This window comes from Malania oleifera, chromosome 8 (genome assembly GCF_029873635.1).
Source record: "Malania oleifera isolate guangnan ecotype guangnan chromosome 8, ASM2987363v1, whole genome shotgun sequence".
Lineage (NCBI taxonomy): Eukaryota > Viridiplantae > Streptophyta > Magnoliopsida > Santalales > Ximeniaceae > Malania > Malania oleifera.
Window position 1 is genome coordinate 99,322,332 of NC_080424.1, and position 23,388 is coordinate 99,345,719.

At 36.5% G+C, this 23,388-nt stretch overlaps 1 protein-coding gene across 1 annotated transcript; it reads right to left on the minus strand.

Annotated features, from left to right (window-relative positions):
* Window positions 1-277: 277 nt before the first annotated feature.
* On the minus strand, window positions 278-3,691 carry LOC131163106 (protein WALLS ARE THIN 1). The gene is made up of 6 exons (XM_058119840.1): window positions 3,360-3,691; window positions 3,182-3,244; window positions 2,956-3,072; window positions 2,449-2,854; window positions 1,049-1,200; window positions 278-901 (listed from the first exon to the last, which is right to left on the minus strand). The coding sequence occupies exons 1-6, from the start codon at window positions 3,602-3,604 to the stop codon at window positions 709-711; spliced, it is 1,176 nt and encodes a 391-aa protein (XP_057975823.1). The 5' UTR covers window positions 3,605-3,691; the 3' UTR covers window positions 278-708.
* Between the last annotated feature and the right edge of the window lie 19,697 nt (window positions 3,692-23,388).

The following is a 23,388-nucleotide window of genomic DNA, read 5'->3' on the forward strand; positions in this document are numbered from 1 at the left end:
TAATTACAAAGACCCTAGGCAAAATGATCACTTGTACTAAAATAGTTTTTTGTAGACATGAAATTATCTTTTAAATAATATTTTTTAATGAGAGAGAGAGAGAGAGAGAGAGAGAGAGAGAGAGAGAGAGAGAGAGAGAGAGAGAGAGAGAGAGAGATGGGAAAATTTGGGTGTGGGTGAGTTGCATGCATGCAGGCCTGTGGCCTCAAATGATATTGATGGATGGGCAATTTTTGCTTTAATAATTAAAATGCATATACGTTTAATTTCATCGATATGTAAATCAAACCATATTTATAAATCAAAACATTAACCCAACAAAACGCATATAGGGATTTCCAAGCCCCCCTTCCAAAAAAGAAATATTATCATCATCACATTCATCCCCCTTCCACTCTCTCTCTCTCTCTCTCCCTCTCCTTCCTACTAACCCAAAACGATTGAATATAACAAAAGCAAAAAAAAAAAAAAAGACTTTTCAATAAAAGAGAAAAGAGAAAGGAAAAAGAAGTTCATTCACACACAGGCATTTTTTTTTTTTTCTTTTTTTGGCATTTTTCCTTCTGGTGGAGTGGTCGATGGGGACAGACCCATAAGAGGGTAGGTCGATGTAGTAGTTTAATTGGTAGTCCATTAGCCCAGCTGAAACAGTGTCGTTAAAGATCAGTTAGGGGTATGGAGGGGTACTGTGGGCGGTAGCAGAGCTGCTCAAACACTCTCGGTGGAGGGAGGGAGGAGAGGACGGGTGAGGGACGACTTGACGTGGCCTGCGGTCCTCACGTTGCTCCCGTGCTCCCCGGGGGACGCTATCACCACCTTCTCTTTAGCAAACTTTCTCTCTTCGCTCTTACCCCACAGCACCAGGTACAACCCTCCCACTATCAACACTGCCCCTATTATCCTGCATTTTTAATTCACCACACGTCTCAATTACTCAATTTTCGCATAAATATTTTTACTACCAAACACACCCTAAAATTAATTAACCATTAGGTAGGAGATGTGCATGCATGCGCGAGAGAGAAAGAGAGAGTGTCGACGTGCGTACCCGCCCAAGTAGAACTCTTCGCCCAAAGCGACGGAAGCCATGATGGCGACGACCAAGGTCTGAACCGGCTGATAGACCGCCACGAACACCGGGCCTCCCCTGTCTATGCACCATATCTGCACTGCGAAAGCTATCCCTGATGCCACCACTCCCTGCACATTTTATTATTTCTCATTATTTAAAAATATTGCTTGTTAATTTTATGAAAAAAAACCACCAAAAGCCTCTTTTGTTTTCTCTCAATTAATACATACATATAAGAAAAAATTAAGGAAAAGAAAACAAAAGACGTTTGTCGCATATATAATATGTGGGATCTTGGTAATTATCAAATCCTGCCCAGCCCCCCCCCCCCCCCCTACTCCACACCACCGGCCATGATTGTACTTGTTCATGTGGTTCAAAGTTACCTTTTACTTGGGACCCAATACCTCGACAGTTTTTCTCCTCCACCTCTCTCTCTCTCTCTTTCTATCTCTCTCTCTCTCTCTCTCTCTCTCTCTTCTCTCTCTCTCTCTCTCTCTCTCTCTCTCTTCTTTTTAGGATTAAATAAAACACTTCAATGATGGTCATGTTTTGTTGTGTTTGTTTTAATACTTTGGATACTGAATGTAGAGTGGAATTGATCTCTAAATATTGAGTCTATGCATGGGACATGATATAATTGCTCTCTCGTTTGTAGTTTTCTTCATATATCCATTCACTTCGATCATCTGTCCAACACCACCTTTTCTAAAAGTACAAGGAAAAAGAAGAAAAAAGCAGAGTAAGAAAGAAACATGTCCCGCTTTTGGTTGGTATGAGTCATGATTAAACTTACATTTGACTGCATGCGAGTTGATTAGGGTTTCAAAAGGGCCAATAGTATGAAGACATCTCACCTCTCTCTCCTAAAGCTTCCTAATCTCGTTAAATAAATATGAAATTATTTAATATTTTAAATGAACTCATTCTATAAATTTCAAATATAGTAGAAGTTCGATTTTTTGTGATAGGTTTCTAAATAAAAAAAATTAAAAGGTAAAATCTAATATAAACTTATATTGAATCTTATCTAAATTCACTCAAATTTAAATTTAAGATTTAGACACTATACTTCCAAAAACTTGATTGAGGTATTAAATAATATTTTCTTGCTAATAATTCTGATTTATATTTTAAAAAAATAAAGAAAGAATACTAGCAGTAAAAGTTTTTTTTTTTATTTTTTTTTTAAAGGAACTTTGAAGATTATTTATGTTAAGAGATGCAGCTTTTTTCTTTAAAAAAATTAATCTTCTTTTCAATATTATACGTAAAGGTAATTCTTTTTTCATTTTTGTTATTACTTAAGAGGATTAATTATAGTATATTATACAGCTACACTGAGTGATAGATGCACGTAGGAGTACTGTACTCACCGCGTAGAAGACACTGAAGAGCTCGCCGCCGGAGTGAACGAGCCAAGCGGCGGAGTCTCGCTCCATGAAAGCGGCTATGATGAGGAACTGAATGACACCAAAGAAGCAGGTGTAGGAGGTGACGGAGAGGCGAGCAGGGTACTTCTTGAGCACCGGCGCCTGCAGCACCAGCCAGCCCGACCACGACAGGCAATGCCCGATCAGGTATATGCACCCCAGCGTCCAGTTCTTACCCTTCGCGTCTCCCAGCGCCAGGAAAAGCGGCGTCGTTTGGTGCAGCGGCGGCGCCGGACTGTATATCGTCGGCCCCTTGTACAGCGTAATCACCGTCGCCCCCGCCACGCACAGCACCGTCCCCGCCACCTTCGCCACCCCGTCCTTCCTGTTCAACCGCACCTGCTCTATTCTGCAAAATTCAAAAAACGCATACACATGTTAAAAAATATATATCCAGGTTTGTTTTCCGGCGAAAGTACAGGCGGTGTCTGATCGGAGTGAGGGTCTTACCGGAGGATGGCTGCCATGAGGAAGGTGATTGCTGGGACAGAGTTCTGTATGGCGGATGCGAAAGTTGGAGAAGTGTTGTCCAGACCCAGCAAGTAGAACCCTTGGTTTGCCGTTATTCTGTGAATTATGTATATATTGACCAAAGAGAATATATGGTTACTTTCTTCGAACAAAAATTTCGTATACATACATTATATAAATTAATGTACGTCTTTGGAATACGTACCCAACAAGGGCGAGGAGAAAGAACTGAAGAAGAAAAGAAAGAGTGATGGCGGGCCTCTCCTTCCTGATGATTCACCAAAAGGAAAAAAAAAATGAAGATGGATCATTAGTTATCAAGAATGGTTAAATTTTGAAGTTGGGAGAAATTAATATTTAAATTAGTAAATATGTGGAATTACTTTTCGAGGAAATAAGCGAAGGGGAGGAGGAGAAGGAAGGCGATGATGTTGCGGTACACGGGGAAGACGAGTTTGCTGATGCCCATGTTGAGGGCCGCTCGGGAGACGACGTGGAAGCCGGCGTAGCCGAACTGCAGGGCCAGCATGGCCATGTGCAGCTGCACCCTCTCCGGCATCGAGCACCATCTCTTCACTCCGCCGCCGCCTGCTGAGGCTGCCGCCGACCCACTAGTAGTGTCCGCCATTAACGAACCTAGCAAACACTAGCTAGCTAGCTGATTAGTAGAGAGGAAGAGAGGTAATTAAAAAAAAGAGCTGAGGGTAATTGGTTGGGGTTGGGGAAAGAGCGAGAGATATAAATATAGGGGGAGGGAGGGAGGGGGCCCACTAGCTGCCCTAAAAAGACGTTTTGTCAAAAAGGTGTGGGAGAGGACTGCCCTGTGGTGTGCAAGGTTCCAATCAAATGTTTTTGGGTTGTCTCCCACATTCCTCTGGCTCTCTCCTCATTAATGCCACCCTCCCCTCCCTGACATGACCCGTAGGGCACCCCCCTCCTACAGAGAGAGAGAGAGAGAGAGAGAGAGGAACAGTTTGGGTCTGCTAATAAACTGTTTTGGTAGCATGCCATTAATGATGAAGATAATTGAGAGAGAGAGAGAGAGAGAGAGGCGAGCCGCCATTGACAGGCACAGCACGCACGAGGGGCGAGGTGGGCTAGCTTCTACTGTGTCCATGCGTCTCACCACCACCCCATGAGCCATGAACCTCTCTCTCTCTAGTCTCTACCGAGCTCGAACTTCGCTGGTGCGTGTCTTCTAATCTCTGTTAATTAATTTACGACCGTAAGTAAAATCAGTATTTTTAATTAATTAACATTGTTCTTGCTGCTTTATTCTTTGAATAATAGTATTGACTTTATGTGTATATATAATTTTGCAGTGGACGCGTACGGATCCACCCCCTGTCATCAATCCATCTACATGGACCGTTCTTTTTTAATAAACTATGTTTATTATGTAATTGTCACCGGTGGGATGGAGATCCCTTGATTATCGTGTGTTAAGAGTTAAAGATCGTGCGCTCAATCAACAAACTCGTTTTCATAGAAAGGAAAAATATAGCAAATATATATTATTATAATTAGAATTACATGAGAACCTTTGGCTTAATTTTTTTTTTTTTGTTTTTTGAAAAAGTTGTATACGATATAAAAATATATACACAAACTAAGTCCTTATATTTATCTAATGTTTAGTATGCTCAAATGGGATTGGGTTGATAGCGGAATTGGGAATAAAGCAAAAAATTATATGGCAAATGCGAAAAATGATAAAAACTAATTCCATTTCATTTTGTTATTACATGTCAAACAAGTATATGGGTTCATTAAGTGGCAATAAAATGCACTTTTTTAGTTCGATTATGTTTGGTTTGTAATATGAAAATTTAAATAGAGATTATGAAGAAATTAAATGATGAATTTGATTATGTTCTGTATGCACGAATTATTTTGATTTGTCTCATTTCATTCCTATTTGGTTAACTTGTACTTTTTTTTAATAAGAAACATGAGATTCATCCATAGATCTCTTCAACAATGTGATGTGCAAGCACATTAACACATTGTTTAATAGCAAATATATATATATATATATATATATATATATACATAAATTGTTTTCCACTATATGAAGAATATCATGCATCTGTCATAAAGGATACGCTTTCGTATATCCTCCACAATTCTTTTAGGGTTAGATACCATCTGAAAATCATCCCATCTTGCAGCCAAAGCTTCCTTAATTCCTTCTCTAATAGCCCACTACTCAGCAAGTGCTAAAGACGCTAAGATTGAGGTCACCCCCATCAATTTAATCTAAACATGATATCTACAACACGATTCTGATTGCTACTACTTTGGTTGATAGATTCCAATCACACTGAGTAGAATGTTTACATATCATAAAAGTATAGAATACTTCCTTCTTGAATGGAATGACAGACTGCCAATCTACAATAAGAAAACATTGTCATAATTTTTCAAACAATTATAACTTTCAGCAATTATTTTCAATCATCCCAAACCCAACTTTCAAATATATGTTTTTCCCTGAACTTCTAAATATTTTAATACCGATTCACAAAAATTCTAACATCCCTGCATTTCTCCTTAAAATTATTTCCTTATTAACCAAATTTTACATAAAAAAAACTCAACAAACATTCTCAAATCTCTCAAGCCTTTTTTGAAAAGGGGATGGGAACCATAATTTTTGCGCCTTGGAGCAAGTCACAAAATTATTATCAATATCTTCATTTTCTAACGTGTTGAAAATCTCTAACCAATTTTAAGAAGAACATACTTATTTTAAGCTCACGCTCCAGCTTCAAAATGATCTCATAGTGAACTTACAGTCAGTATAATTTCTATTAATTAAGTAGTTGAAGAATGTTCTATCGCATGACTATAGGGAAATCAGTTTCTCCACACGCCTATATTGTATATTCCGTATTTAAATCATGGCTATGTCACAATCAATTCTGTTCTTTTTATTTAATTTATATAATAAATTAATTACTAAATAAAATAATAAAATTTATTGTCTCATTTATACTTTCTCATTTTCAACTAGGTACAATATACATATATGTATACATATATAATATGTATATAGGGGCAGATGCATATGAAAGCAACCCAACATGAGGAATCAGTCTTTTCAACTAGCCTGATCGATGAGGCTTCTTTCCTCCTTTTCCCCTTTTTATTTATTTATTTTTTTTGTTTTCAAAAAAATTTTGGGAGCATAATTATATATTGTGTCTAATAAAGCTTTATGGCAGGAATTGCATCTAGCGGCTAATCAACAGAAGTAAAGGGCCGGTTTGCTTTGCTTTTGTTTAACAAAATAATTAAGGAGGGATGAGTGATCCTTTGCTTAAGCCAAAACCCTAATTAATGTGAAGTGTTCCCACTGAGGTTTCCCACTCTCAAAGCCTGCTCTAATTCGCGGTGGGCTGCCTTCTGATGCGGAGTCCCCTCCTTTTTGGGACATCCTGCTCCCCACCCCCACCATCATTCCTCAAGATCGATGGCCCCTTTTCCCACCTTCATTCAATACTTCAAAATTTTTGAAAATATTTCATTTAAAACTCATTAATTATAAAATATCACAGTAAGACCTGCTCTAATTTTGTAGGTTTTATTATATATATATATATATATATATGTTTAAAAATTAATCATGGTTTCAAATGTATGTGACAGGAACAATGCCTGGCATGACCTGGGGTTTAAAATGATTAAAGTGAAGCAAAGGGTCCGAATCCGAAGAAATTAACTGGTAGGATCCGGACTGGAGGTGGACAGTACTGGACAGTGGCCTGAGCAGTGGAGTGGGGATGTTCATTGCCTTCTGCCCAGCTTCTCCCTCTTTGGCTCGCATTAAGTACACCAACACACACGCACATACATATGACCTGACGCCTTAATTCAGATTTGGTTTCCTCTCCACTCGGTTTCCCCTTTTCTCCTCCATTTTTTATGCTCATGCTTTAACTTTTGGACAGAAAAAATGCACGCTTCTTTTGACCTCTCCACTTATTTTAAGTTTTAAACATACTTTTTATATTGGTTTTTAAAAGGGTGAGATATATTAATTTTCTAGATTGGACAAAAAGTTATGAATATTTGCTGGGATTTTAAAATTTTAGCGACTCTTCTGACGTTTACATCTAGCTTTTGGGAAATTATATCACTCAAAAATTTTAATTTTTTTGTCAAACAAATATAAGGGAGATTTTGCATTGTTTTTTTAACAAATTTTGTATGTAATCTGTTCGATTTTTAAAATCTTAGGAGGAGTTTTGAAAATCGCAGTGAGATACGTACATGTCTTTTCACCAAATCATTGAAAAGGTTAGAATCTTTTTACTCTTTTAGCAATGGCATGAAAAGAGAGATTTGACAAAAAGATATAGCTCAACATCGTATGAATAGGTTGAACTGGGAGGAGAATAAAATGAAAAGTTATGTGACAAATATATAAATTTTTTATGACAAAATACACTCACCTCTCCTAGATTTAACAAAGAGATAGAAACCTTCTCCTAAGGTTTCAAAAAGTTTAGGAACCTCTCCTTGTATTTTGTAAAATAATAATAATAATAATAAGTGTTTTGAGGGAGGCTTGTGTCTTTTTTTCAAACATAATGGGAGGTCCGTAATATTTTTGAAATTTTAATGAAGGTCGGTGTCTTTTACTCAAATTATAGAAAACAATTACGTTATATTCTCTCAATTATTGTGTACCAAACGAATCTTAGAAAAAGACAAGTGCAAGTATACAAAAATCAAACATGAAGGACATGCATGGTCAAAAAATTTTACATCAATGAGTACCGATTTGATTTCGCATGAAATCAAATATCGGACAGTGAAATTAGCATCTTGACATAGAACTAACTAATTAATTAAATCATTCACACTTTAAAAAGAATTATCTATTAAGATTCGCGGTATAGTAAGATGGTAATAAATGATTTTTCTCTTCCTTTTAACTCTTTTTTAGTGATATTTAATTTGCCGATAAACGCATGTTAGGATGTTGTTAACCGAATGCATAGAAAGAAAGAAGATCATTAAGCTGTCTATCAAAAAAGAAAGAAAAGACTAATTAGGGACATCATCCCACTTCTTTCATCTTCAACTTTCAATCTGGATTCGGACGTTGGAGCTGAAAGAATTGAAAAGGAAATAAAAGAAAAGAAAAGAGGAGAGATTTCGCAATCACAGTAGGTTCCTAGTAGGGCAATTTTAGGGTATGGTGGACTTTCATTTCAGCCGTTGGAAGAAAAAGGAGAGGGGTGCGTTTTGCATGCATGGTGGATCACTCATGAACGAATGAATGAATGAATGCAGATATTTATTATTACATAAAAATCCCTCTTTTAATTTGAAAAGGGTTTAGCTACTTTCCCCCCTCTCCTCTACCAAACATCACATGTGCATCACATTTTGGCCCGCTGTTTGGTAATCTAGATTAAGATGAGATTAGAAGAAAAATGAAATCTTTTTTAGAGAAAAATCGCGGGAAGAATATGTAGAAATTGATTGACAGATTTCATTGTGTTTTTGTGCACCAAACACTGCATTAGCATATAGACAACTAATCGATTTGTTTAAAGCCCAAATACGCGTTCTTAATTCTTATCTCTCTTTGTAAAATTGTCTCCAATCTTCCTTTTTTCTTTTTTTAAAATTTAAAGTTTAAAGACTAACCTAACAAAGTAATTTTTCATGGTCCAGCCAAAAAAAAGAGTAATCTTTAGTCGTGGATGAATAATATTTAATCATTTTATTGAAGTTTTTTTCTTAAAAAAAAAATTCATTGGATATTTTCAACATTTGTATCGTGTCGCGAGACATAAACAAAAAATAAAAAGAAAATATAGACCCCTACTTTCTTATAAGAATAAAAGATAGGCCTCTAAGAAGTAGTTTTTAGATGAAGATTGATATTTGTGCATTTCGAGTGAGTGCTTAAATACGCAAGGAATTATATAAGAATAATATTTAATGAGTTGTTCAATCCCTTTACAGTTACATGTTTGTTTAAGTGTTGACTTAAATCGACCAAATATTATTGTGCCGTTTGCATTTATATTGCATATAAAAGAATAGAGTGTTTGTATTTAGACACACTTATGATATGACACACCTTATTAACATGCTTCAAAAATCATATTGTAGATAATAATACTAGTTTGAGCTTCCTCTTAGGCATACTGCAACAATTAATTTAAATGTGTATTCAAATTATTGACTTTAACCCACCAAATATCATTGTGTTTTTGACATATAATTTAAAAGATTTCCTATTTAGATACACTATGTATGCACACCTAAACATGTATAAAAAATTATTTTTTAGACAACCACGCCAATATGAGCTAGCTTAAGCCCATTTTTTTGGGGATCGACAAGAAACATACACCGAGATTTGACTACATATAAATGAGGGGTAACTCATTTCTCATCCCATACTATTCTTACACCCTCTTAGGATTCAAATCTAAAACTTAATTATAACAAGAAATTATCTAACTTTAATTAGTTCTTGTCACCAAAAGGAACATTCTACATACATATATAGATACATACATACATACATACATACATACATACATACATATATACATACATATATATATATATATATATATATATATATATATATATATCATTATCATAAAACATTACGATCTGTCCAATTATAAAAAATGATTTTTTTAAAAAAAAATTAAGGTTTCTAAAAAAAGTTATTAAATTGTTGTTTTCTTTTTCAAGTATTCAATATTTACATTTAAAAAATTAAAAATAATTAAGTATATGTACTGAAAGTTTTCTATCTTAAAGCTAGAAAACTAAAAATTAAGAAGAAACTTTTATAGTTCTCTTTAGTAACATTAAAAAAATAAGAAATAAATTTAAAAATATTTAGGAAGCTCGAGACCACTAGGTCTGCAATAACAAACCAGTTTAATGAAGACATGGGCTCCATTTTTTTTTTTCCCCTCAAACAAAATGTCAAACCCATGAAGGCCCGGTTTGCAATTTGAAAAATATGAGAGAAAGGAAAGAAAAATATAAAGAAATTCAATTTCTCACAATTCTTTTTTTTATACTAAAAGAGGACAGCACCTCCATTTATTTATTAATAAACTCTCACTTTTGGCGGATGAATACCATGGTTACAATGTAAAACAGAAGGGAGAGTACAGAAAAACTCTCCCAAAAAACCAACACCAGTAACCAACCTAACTAGGACAACAAAACTAAATATACCTAACAAATAAGATAAAAACATAAACACAATCAAAATCAAACCAAAATACACCAAACGAAACTCTAGAGTTGGACTAACAACAAACAGAAACGAGACCCCACCTATCCATCTGAAGAATACCTTTCAGATAACGTGGTAGAAGGTGTTGTTCTTCGTAGATTACATTGTTTCCCATTTCTCCTTCTTTAGTAAGAAAATCAGTCGCACTATTGCCTTCCCTATATTGATGCAACACCATGACGTTCACTCCTTCTAACTCCACCACGAGCTCCTCCCAAAATTCCCAAAGATACCATAAAATACATCTACCTTTCCGAAACCAATCAACTACAATTCACGAAAACACTTTCAATAATCACATTAAAATAATGCAAACGTTTGCACAAACGAATTCTTTCCGTGATTGCTTTTAATTCTGCACTATTATTCGTACCATTGCCAAAATAACTAGAAAAAATCACTTTTACCATGCCATGACAATCTCGAATAATTCCTCAACCTTCTGAAGTACCCAGATTGCCCCTACAACTCCCATCACAATTAAGTTTTATCCACCCTACTACAGTTTTAACCCACGAAATAATTTTTCTAGGCCTATCGCAAACTCTCTGATGTTTAATTTGAAACTCATTCAAAATCTTAATATCTGACTTCTTTAATTTTTGAAAAAAATTGTTGCTCTCGGCAATAAAACTAACCCAGAATCGAACATTTCTCCAAATCAGATCTGCACTTTGATAAACTCCTTTCATTCTCGCTTTGCATCTTCAATTCCAGAGGCACCACGTAATCAAACACGGAATCAACCCGAATAAAATACCTTTAATAGACGACTTTTTAGCATAGTGGAACCAATTTGCCATTTTGTTTTTCCAAAGAAGGGATCGTTGGAAAGGAATCCCCAACGCCACACTAGCCCGATGCCAAACCTCTGAAGCCACCTCACCTAAAGAAAGAATATGATCAATGTTTTCTTGACTTCTCTAAACGCAACAATCACAAGCCGAATTCATCAATATTCCTTGAACTTGAATTCTACCATCTACAGCCAAGCATCTAAACCAAGCTCTCCATAAACACATTGAAAATCTTCTGGGCAATAAAGAATGCTAAAACCATTCATTCCACAAAAAATTATCACTTCTACTTCTTACGGCCTCTCAAGCCGTTTTTGTAGAGAAATTACTATCAGGGGCAGGCTTCCAAACAAAAATATCCTACCCACTTTTACCCGTCGGCACCTGGTTCAAATTTCCTTTATTTTATCGGCACCAACCAATTCCAATACTAAATCAAAGTTCCAATTATTATTTAGCCAGCAGTCCTTAATACACAGTTTCTTGTTCAAAATATCCTCAGTGCTCGCAGATAACGAGCCTAATGACAACCACCTGTCGAACCAAAAAGAAGAGTTCCCACCTCTCACCAAAATTTAAACATTATCCATAACTTCTGGAATGGTTGTCATAATTGATTCTCAGAACCGAGAGTCATTTGGTCTACCCTTCATTATTAATAAATGCTCATTTCTACAATATTTCGCTCTGAAAAAATCTGCCCACAAATTGTTAGAGGTGAGCAATTTGAAGGCAAATTTCATGAGAAGAGATTTCTGAACTTCTTTAAGATCTCTCAGGCCTAGACCCCCTTCCGAGGTAGGTTTACAAATTTTCCCCCAAGAGCGCCAATGAATCTTCCTTTTATCTTTCACCTCTCCCCATAAAAAATTAGAAAAAAGAAAGTTAATACGAGAATATGTGACCTGCGAAACCTTAATAATAGACATCAAATGAATAGGCATGCTAGACAACACATGTCTTAATAACATCAATCTTCCACCTTGCAAGAGCAACTTAGATTTTCACCCTACAATTTTCTTTCTAATCTTCTCCACAAGAGGCTCCAATGACTTGAAAGAAAATTTTCCAGACACCAAAGGCGCACCCAAATATGTAACTGGGAATTTACCTTCCATAAAACTCGTGATTCTCAATAAATCACCCTTCCGAATAGGAGTGATGTATTTCGAAAGAAATAATGCTGACTTTGTCTTACTAATTTTTTTACCCAACCACTTCTTATACATTTCCAGAGCGTAAACTAAATTTCTAATAGACCTCTTCCCACCATTCGCAAAAATAAGAATATCATCTGCATATAACAAATGCGAAACCAATGGGACCCCAATCGGATGATTAAATTGACCAATCCGACCAGTCTCATAGTTTTTCCTAAGCAACCTTGTCAAAACCTCCTTCATTATGATGAATAAATGAGGAGAGAGTGGATCCCCTTGCCACAAGCCTCTCCTAGATTGAAAAAACCCTTTAAAGGTTCCGTTCATCAAAACAGAAAACCATAGGGACTCCACACAATCTTTTATGAGCTTGCTAAACCTCTCAGAGAAACCAAAAGCCTTAAAAACCTCCAAAAGAAAATTCTAATTCACTCTGTCATAAGCCTTAGCCATATCGAGTTTTACCATCACATTGCCGCCAGCCATTTTTTTATGCAAAGACTGAACCATTTCTTGAGCAAGTGTAATATTTTCAAAAATACTACGCCCAGGAATAAAAGCGCCTTGTTCATACGAGACCAACTTATCCACAACTTCAGTTAGTCTAAAAATAATAATCTTGGAAAAAATTTTATACGCCATAGAGCATAAACTAATAGGCCGGAATTTATCAAAACTAGAAGGATTATCCACCTTTAGAATTAAAATAATAAACGAAGAGGAAAAAAAACTTGGAAAGAGTAGTGTCCTGAAAAAAAAAATCCATTGCCGCCTCCAAGAGATCTTTTTTTACAATGTCCCAACAAGATTTATAAAATTCAAAGCCAAATTCATCTGATCCCGGACTGCTTTCTTTGGGAATAAAGAACACCGCTCTTTTAACTTCTTCTTCTGTTAATTCGGCGCAGAGGAAATTATTATTAGCATCTGAAATTTGCTTATGAATTAACTTAGAGAGATCGCATGGTTCAACCGCTGAAGTCTCTGAGAGAAAATTCTAGAAAAAAAACAGCTGGTTCATTATGAATTGCTTCCGCACCCTCCAAATTCCTCCGTCATTCAGAACCATCTAGTCTATAAGACTCTTATTCGACTTCTAATTGATAACTGAATGGAAGAATTTAGAGTTTTGATCCCCCTCAATCAACCTTTTTTTTTTTTTTTTGCAATTTGTCCTAGGCGAGATGTTTCCCTCTTCTCCCACACCTAAATCTCCAACTTTGTAGTCAAGTAATCAACTTCGACGTCCTCACATTTGACTATCGAGAAAATTGAATATATATATATATATATATATATATATATATCAAATCAAAGAAAAAATTTAGTTTTATAAATAATTCACTTTTAATTTTCCTTAGTTTTTTTAAAAAAATTACGTTTAGTAGTGTTGATATAAAGAGAAAAATATAATGAAAAAATGAATTTCTTTCTCATTTTCATTTCCTTTCCTTTCCCCACCAAAATCAATGATCTGTTGAAATATTTTCTAAAATATACCATTTTATAGATTTTCAAAGTCTTCCATATATGTATTTTCTAAAGTATTCATAAGGAGTATTTAATGTTATGTGAGTTTGTCCCACGTTGGAAAAAGAGGAAAAGAAAAGGTCATTAATAAATGATAAGGTGAAATAATCTCTTAGGGCGTGGGCTGTAGGGCGCTATTGGCGCATTTAGTTGGCACACAAGCACTTAGTGAGATCATGATTGTTGATCATAATGGGATGACTTAGAATTAATCTTATATTTTTTAAGATCAAGTGGCGCGACCAGGAGACCAGGTGCGACATTGTAACGACCCATGAAATACTGATATTTAAATATTAAAGAGAGAGGATCTGTGGTAAGATGCAAGAGGGTACTTCGAAATTTTCCAGTAGGTATTCAGGAGAGAGTGCTGCTAGCCGATCTTGTAGTCCTAGATATGCAGGGGTTCGATGTGATACTGGGCATGGATTGGTTGGCAACTTATCACGCAAGTATTGATTGTCATTTGAAGGAAGTGATTTTCAGACCCCCAGGTGAGTCAGAATTTAGATTTACGGGTTCACACGTGCGTGCCTCACCACAGCTGGTGTCGGCTATTTAGGTGAGGAGACTACTACAGGATGGTTGTCAGGGGTATGTCGCATACATAAAAGAATTTCCAAAAGGAGAATTGGGCCAAGCTGACATACTAGTACTACGAGAATTCCCAAATGTATTTCCAGAAGAATTGCCTGGTTTGCTACCGGATCATGAGATTGAGTTCACTATAAATTTATTGCCGGAATCTGCACCAGTATCTAAAGCACCATACCGTATGGCACCAGTCGAGTTGAAAGAATTGAAAGAACAGTTAAAGGAATTGCTGGATAAAGGTTTTATCAGGCCCAGTGTGTCACCTTGGGGTGCGCCAGTTCTGTTCGTGAAAAAGAAAGATGGAACCATGAGGTTGTGAATCAATTATAGGGAGACAAATAAATTGACAGTCAAGAATAAATATCCTCTCCCTACGATTGATGATTTATTTGATGAGCTCCAGGGGACCCAGGTTTACTCTAAGATTGATCTGTGGTCAGGTTACCACCAGGTGAAAATCAAAGCAGAGGAAGTTTCGAAGACCGCTTTCCATACTAGATATGGGCATTACGAGTTTTTAGTGATGTCATTTGGGTTGACTAATGCACCAGCGGTTTTCATGGATTTGATGAATCGAGTGTTCTACCAATATTTAGACCAGTTTGTGGTTGTGTTCATCGATGATATACTGGTCTACTCGAGGAGTCTTGAGGAGCACGAGCATCATTTGAGACTGGTGTTGCAAATATTAAGGGAAAGGAAATTATATGTAAAATTCAAGAAATGTGAGTTTTGGTTAAGGTAGATTACTTTTCTTAGCCATGTGATCTCAGAATCAGGAGTATCAGTTGATCCGGGCAAAATAGAGGCAGTGGTGAATTGAGAGAGGCCGAGAAATGTTCAGGAAGTCCAAAGTTTTCTGGGGTTAGCAGGTTATTACCGACGCTTTGTGGAGGGTTTTTCCAGGCTATCAAGTCCATTAACACGACTTACAAGGAAAAATGTAAAATTTGAATGGACTGATGACTGTGAGCAGAGTTTCTAAGAGTTAAAGCAGCGGTTAGTTTTAGCTCCAGCACTGACTATTTCATTAGGGGAGGACGGTTTTGTGATATACAGTGATGCCTCTTTGAAGAGTCTTGGATGCGTGTTAATGCAGCACAGCAGGGTCATTGCTTATGCGTCCAGACAGCTTAAAGAATATGAAAAGAATTATCATGTCCATGATTTAGAGCTTGCTGCAGTGGTATATGCTCTCAAGATCTGGAGGCATTATTTATATGGTAGAAAGTGCGAGATTTTCACGGATCACAAGAGCCTGAAATATTTCTTTACCCAGAAAAAGTTGAATATGCGGCAAAGAAGGTGGCTAAAACTTATTAAAGACTATGATTGCACGATTAGTTACCACCAAGGAAAAGCAAATATAGTGGAAAATGCCCTGAGCAGGAAATCAGGGGGATCCGTATTGGCAGCTATTGAGATTTAGCACTCAATTATGGTGGATTTGGAGAGGCTCAGTATAGAATTGGTGGAGGAGAGTCCTCAGGCAGTTATTTCCAGTCTAGTAGTGCAGCTCACGCTTTACGAGAGGATTAAGGCAGCTCAAGGTGATGATGCAAAGTTGGCAACGGTGATGGCTAGAGTATATGATGGTCAGGGTGAGGAGTTCAGCATATCAGATGACGGAACTCTGCGATTCCAATGTGTTCCTGCAGATGTTGAGATCAAGAGGACTATACTAGAGGAGGCTCACAGATCCCTATACACGATTCATCCCGGCAGTACTAAAATGTACAGGGATCTGTGAGAGTATTTCTGGTGGAATATAATGAAGAGGGAGATAGCTGAGTTCGTTCAGCAATGCTTAACGTGTCAACAGGTTAAAGTTGAGCACCAGAGGCCAGCAGGGCAGTTGCAGCCGTTGTTTATCCTAGAGTGGAAGTGGGATCATGTTTTGATGGACTTCGTTATGGGGTTACCACCAGTACGACAAAGATTGAATGCGATTTGGGTGGTTATAGATCGTCTGACAAAAATCGCTCATTTCATCCCTATTAAAATCGGTTATTCCATGGACAGACTGGCAGAGATATATGTTCAGGAGATAATTTGTGTTCATGGAGTACTAGTATCCATAGTCTCGAACCAAAATCCTCGGTTTACTTCACGATTTTGGAAAAGTTTTTAGGAGGCTATGGGTACGCAACTAGCTTTTAGCACTGCTTTTCATCCGCAGACAGATGGTCAAACTAAGAGGAGAATTCAGATATTAAAGCATATGCTTTGTGCCTGTGTGCTTGATTTTGGGGGCAATTGGATCCAATATATACCGTTAGTGGAGTTTGCTTACAATAATAGCTATCAGGCTAGTATCGGCATGGCTCTATACGAAGCATTATATGGCAGGAGATGTCGTTCTCCTCTTTTCTGGGATAAAGTAGGTGAAAGGCGCGTTTTGGGTCCCGAGATAATACAACAGGCGTCCGACAAAGTCTGGTTAATTAGAGAAAGAATCAGTGCAACACAGAGTCGCCAAAAAAGCTATGCAAACACTCTCTGCCGAGAGTTGGAATTTGATGTGGGAGATCGAGTATTTTTTAAGATAGCTCCACTGAAAGGAGTTATAAGGTTTGGAAAGAAGGGCAAGTTGAGCCCTAGGTTTATTGGCCCTTTTAAGATACTTGAGAGAATAGGGTCAGTTGCCTACAAGCTAGCTTTGCCGCCAGCTTTGGCTCGTATGCATAACGTGTTTCATGTTGCCATGTTAGGGAAATACGTCCCAGACCCATCTCACATCATTAGTTATGCAGAGATAAAGTTTAAGGATTCATTGGCTTATGAAGAAGCACCAGTACATATTTTGGACAGGAAGGTTCAGACTTTACGTACTAAAGAAATACAATTAGTTAGAGTTTTGTAGAGGAATCACGCTATAGAGGAAGCTTCTTGGGAGCTCAAGGAGCATATTAGACAGAGATACCCGCAGCTGTTCCAAGAAGTATAGAAGTACTCAGGTAAAGTATAATAGTTAGATAGTTTTTTTTCTTGCAGGTACATGTACTAATTTCAGTAAGTGGATAGTTTTTAGTTTTATATATGTAATGTCCCAGAACATAGAATGTAACCACGGTATTCCTCCGCCACAAGTGAGGGCATATAATAAAATAAGTAGACCATTTTTCTTTTACGGAATGATGAAGTGTATAGATGGGGATACAAATAGTAAATTTTGAGGACGAAATTTTATAAGGAGAGGAGAATGTAATGACCCAAAAAATACTGATATTTAAATATTAAAAAAAAAGAGAAAAATGGAAACAGGAATAGAAGGAGGCAGTAGATTTCGTCGACAAGTACATAAGGAAATTCGTCAACGAATACAGGGCCTCGTCGACGAGAAAATACCGAGAGGAGTTATGGGGCAGCCTGAATTTCGTCGACAAATACAGGGACTTGTCGATGAATTTATTGAAAGGTTCGTCGACGAGATGACGTGTCTCGTCGACGAAGGCCGCAGTATAAAAGTGGAAAACTTATATTTTTATCATTTATCCGCGCCCCTCTCTCTCTCTCTCCTCTCTCTCTCTCTCTCTCTCTCTACGACTCTCTCTCACTTCTCTCTTTGTTTTCGGGCCTGTTTCTTGTCGGATCAAAGATCTGAGGCTACCACGATGCTCCTAGCGATATTCTCTACAAGTCTGTCGGAGCTGATCGTTGGAAAAATTGGGTTGGATTTCGTCCCAATCTCAGGGTAAGGTATTTTATTCAATATTTGCCTTTTTTCCAGTTATAAGAAATGTTGTAGGTAAGAAAATACTAATATTTTGTTTTGGGGGATTGTGTTTTCAAGATATTGAGTTAGGAACCCTGCGGGTATAGAGCCAGAATTTTACAGGGGCTTTTCAAAGTTATGGTAAGGGAAATATGCTATGCTAGGAGTTTTCATAATGTTATTATAGATTTCATGAACACATATTTATACCAGTTTGTTATATAGTATTTACAGAATATGAATTCAAATGCCTGTGTGGCCTGAGTAGATTTTCACGTGATAAAGAATTTATACAGCTTTTATAATGTATCATACTATACTGAATGCACAAAGAAATTTACATGCATATATAGCTTTTATACAAATAGTTTCATGCTACAAATATATATATATATATATACATATACATGTATACAGTTTTACTCAGATCAGTGTATATAGTACAGTGTTATAGCATGTCATGTTTTTCCTATTACCATAACATACAGAGTATACAGATAGATATATAGAGATTACGGTATTTACAGTACATAAAGATAACGATATGGTAATTTTGGGGAACATGATGAAAACAGTAAAAGAGTATATATGTACATATGTATATATGTATATAGTATCAAATCCCTGTGGAAAGATTACAGACAGATACAGTTTACAGAGCATGGTACCATTGCTATATACTGATAGAGTGAAACCACATATTTCAGATAATGTGTGGGTACTGTCTAACCGTGCTCAGAGAGGATGCAGCTCCCCAGTACACTGGGTAGAGGGGGCCGGTTAGACGACGTAGCAGTCAGTCCTGCGCTTAAGAGTGGATGCAGTTTGGTCGGGCTGAGGTAGTGTAAAGTATGTTGACTTACCTGGAGGGCCGACCAGGTTAAGTCCCACCTACGGGCCGCACAAACCTGTCATGAGGGGTCAAATCATGACGTACAGAGTCCCAGGGATAAAGCACAGTTATGTATATGTATACAATTTTACAGTATATGATGAGTATAGTATGATATTATCAGTATGAAAAATAGAAAATTCAGACGATACAGTACATTTTAAATTGTGAAAGAAAAATATGTTTTACAGATGATTTATTGCATTACAGTTCAATTACTATTTTAAAGTATCCTTGACTTAGTTGTCACACACTAGTAATAGCATATTTCCACTTACTGAGCATCGACTCACCCTATTACTTTAACATTTTTCAGGTGAGCCAGCTAGGCGAGCAGATCAGGCTTGCGGATAGAGTTTCGTTTGATTACCTTGGTTATAGGGTGAGTTCTGACAAAGTTGTGTATATTTTTTTTTTTTGAGTAGATGATGTTGGAGGGGTATTTTTGTATGGCTATGGCCTATATATATATATACTAAATTTTGGTATTGTATGGCGTATCTGTGAATGGATGGATGATTTGTGTTTCCGCTGCTTAGGTATGGATATAGATCTGCAAATATATATATATATATATATATATATATATATAAATGGTTAGAATTTTGAGGTCGTTACAGACATGGTCGACGGTACCATCGACTAAACATGAATGAATATTTGATTTTTTAGAATGTCTCGACTAGGGCGCGACCAGGTCAATGCCTAGTGCGACTAGGTCGACACCTAGTGCGATCAGGTCGAATATGCTTCGCGATTTGAATAGATGCAACCTTTCAGAAAAGACATAATTCTGTCTATTTAAAAACAAAATTAACTCCACTAAAAATAAAGAATATTTATCATTCTTGTTAAGCTGAAATGGAAATGAAGAAAATGGAAACAGATTAAATGGAAATGGAAAATTATATGGCCTTGAAGAGAATGAGTTGTAAATGAAAATGAATCTCGGAGGAGCCAGCTTTCATGCACTGGAATGATAATGCCCGCGTGCTAAAATAACCCATTAAATATATCAATTACTCTCTTCATTTCCTATCCATTCAATATAGCTATATAATGAAGCCATTGTACATGAATGTGAATATTGTGAAATGGGTGAGTGAGGAGTGTGAGAGTGCTGAAGGTGAGTGTTGGTTTTTTGAGTCTGATCTCTGTTTTAATGCTGACAAACACAAGTGTCTCTTATGTGTGTGCAAAATCATTGATCTGTTGAAATATTTTCTAAAATATACCATTTTATAGATTTTCAAAGTCTTCCATATATGTATTTTTCTAAAGTATTCATAAGGAGTATTTAATGTTATGTGAGTTTGTCCCACATTGGAAAAAGAGGAAAAGAAAAGGTCATTAATAAATGATAAGGTGAAATAATCTCTTGGGGCGTGGGCTGTAGGGCGCTAGTGGCGCATTTAGTTGGCGCACAAGTACTTAGCGAGATCATGATTGTTGATCATAATGGGATGACTTAGAATTAACATTATATTTTTTAAGATCAAGTGGCGCAACCAGGAGACCAGGTGTGACATGGCCGACGGTACCATCGCCTAAACATGAATGAATATTTGATTTTTCAGAATGTCTCGACTAGGGGGTGACCAGGTCAATGCCTAGTGCGACTAGGTCGACACCTAGTGCGATCAGGTCAAATATGCTTCGCGATTTGAACAGATGCAACCTTTCGAGAAAAGACATAATTCTGTCTATTTAAAAACAAAATTAACTCCACGAAAAATAAAGAATATTGATCATTCTTGTTAAGCTAAAATGGAAACGAAGAAAATGGAAACGGATTAAATGGAAACGGAAAATTAAATGGCCTTGAAGAGGATGAGTTGTAGATGAAAATGAATCTCGGAGGAGCCAGCTTTCATGCGCTGGAATGATAATGCCTGCGTGCTAAAATAACCCATTAAATGTCTCAATTACTCTCTTCATTTCCTATCCATTCAATATAGCTATATAATGAAGCAATTGTACATGAATGTGAATATTGTGAAATGAGTGAGTGAGGAGTGTGAGAATGTTGAAGGTGAGTGTTGGCTTTTTGAGTCCGATCTCTATTTTAATGCTAACAAACACAAGTGTCTCTTATGTGTGTATTTTAGTGCGTGAACAGGTATTATTCTGGTCACACATAATAGCAAGAGAACATGGAAGCCAAGGCAAATCTTAAAGCATAAATCTCGCGCATTCCATGATGTTAAAGAGCAAAGGAGAAGAAGAAGAAGACATGTTTTGAATTGTAATTGCATTTGGTTTTATTATTTGATCTATAATAATGCATGCATCTGCATGATATGGATTGTATGCTCAAATTGACCATAGATTGACCTTAGGGATCACCTTCGATCGATCGACGTTGTATTTTTAAGGTTAACTCTCAAGACCATAGATTGACTTTAGGTCCTTATAAACACTTCATAAAAAATCCCCTTTAACTTAAAAGTTATACTATGAGTAACAAGGGTGAATTCTAATAAGAATCAGGAGCTAAAATAATAACTGAAAGTCACTCAGTCGATTGAACCCAGCTGGTTATATTCAGCTCAGTTGATCAAACCATTCAGAGGTCAACAGTTTAACCAAGGTTCAGTCAACCGAACGTATTATGAACGTATCTTCCACAATCGACCGAACTAGCACGTGTCTAACCTCCAACAACTTAGTTGACCGAACTTCTAGTTCATTTGTCATTGAGTCGACTGAATCATATGAATAATAGACTAAATTTCAAATATAGTCAATCGAACCTCAAACGATTTCAAAATTGCCTTAATTCAGTCGACTATATTTGCAGTTCAAAAGTGACTCGGTCGACTATACTTATTAATATAGTTGACCGAACTTAAAATAGTCAACCAAACCTCTCAGGATGAAATTTTTTAAAAGCGTTAAAACGTCATTAACTTTTAATTAATTTTTTTCAAAATACCGAGCGTGTCCCCAACGGTCACAATTTTTGAAAAATCTATAAATATCCCCTCACAACTCCTAATTAGTAACTTTTATTAACTCCAAATTCTCTTTAAGCCTTTGTTAATCAAAGTTCCCCCAAATCATCTTTTATTGCAAAAATCATTTCTTTGAGGCAAAATCTTTTGGACAAAATTCTCCAACTCTCTTTTTGTTCATTTATTTCAAAACTATTTTGGTAGAGAGTATTTTATTTGGGTACTCATTTAATCGTCTCACATGCACATACTCTCACTTGTTATTTATTTTTTGAAAATCTTTTTGAGAGTATTGCTTGGGTTCCTCCCAATTATTTTCATGATAAACATTTTTGGGAGAAAGCTATTTATTGCACAAATATTTTCTTGAGCTTAAATTCTTAGATTTTTCAAATAATCTTTAATTGCAAAAATATTTATAGGAGAACAATAATACTTATTTTTCATATATATTTTATTTGTGCAAAATTATTTGATAACACCCTTACTATACTGAGCATAATACATATCATATTAGAGTGCAAGTATTTAGAACTTAAACGTTGTACATCTCTACTTGTATTTAGAAACATTTTATCATGTACAAAAATGTTTTTATTGTACCGGTTGGTTTCATCCCATAAATTGAACTGGGGAGTCTCAGCTTCGTGAGTGAGACCGATTGGGTTCAGCCCGTAATTTGAACAAGGGAGTTTCGACCTCGTAAGTGAGATAAGTTGGGTTCAACCTTGTAATTGAGTTGAGGTTTACCTTATCCCATAAGGAAAGGTTGTAACAGCTTCTGCTCCGTCCGTCTAAGTGAGCGGGTTTAATGTAATCTTTGGGGGGGGGGGTATGTCCAAGGCGGGGACATAAGTTGGTTTGGCCGAACTTCGATAACAAATGTTGTGTGTCTCTCTCTCCCTATCTCATTTACTTTCCGAACTTTAATTTTAGTATATGTATGTTTGTTCATGTTTTGTTATAATCATTTTGCATACACACTGAATTAATTTAAATGAGATATGCAACACACGTGTGTGTATGCACACATTGCTGACTTACTTTACATACATGTTTTATTTCGAATGGGATATAAGATGTGGTGAATCGGCGTAATTGTTTAAATTAGTGAAAAAGTTTTAAATGTCCAATTCATTGCCCCCCCCCCCCCCTCCTTGTGATCACACCAATTCCAACAGTGAGAGATAGAAAAGGGTGAGAAGAGTTGAGTTGAATGTGTGTATCCTCCTCTTATTTTTCTCCTAAGTTATAGTATATTTGGTGTGCTCCATGGACATAGGTGAGATTAGACCGAACCACGTAAGTGGGAGATTGTTAAGCTGAAATGGAAACGTATTAAATCGAAATGGAAAATTAAATGGCCTTGAAGAGGATGAGTTGTAGATGAAAATGAGTCATGGAGGAGCCACCTTTGATGCGCTGGAATGATAATGCCCGCGTGTTAAAATAACCCATTAAATACCACAATTACTCCCT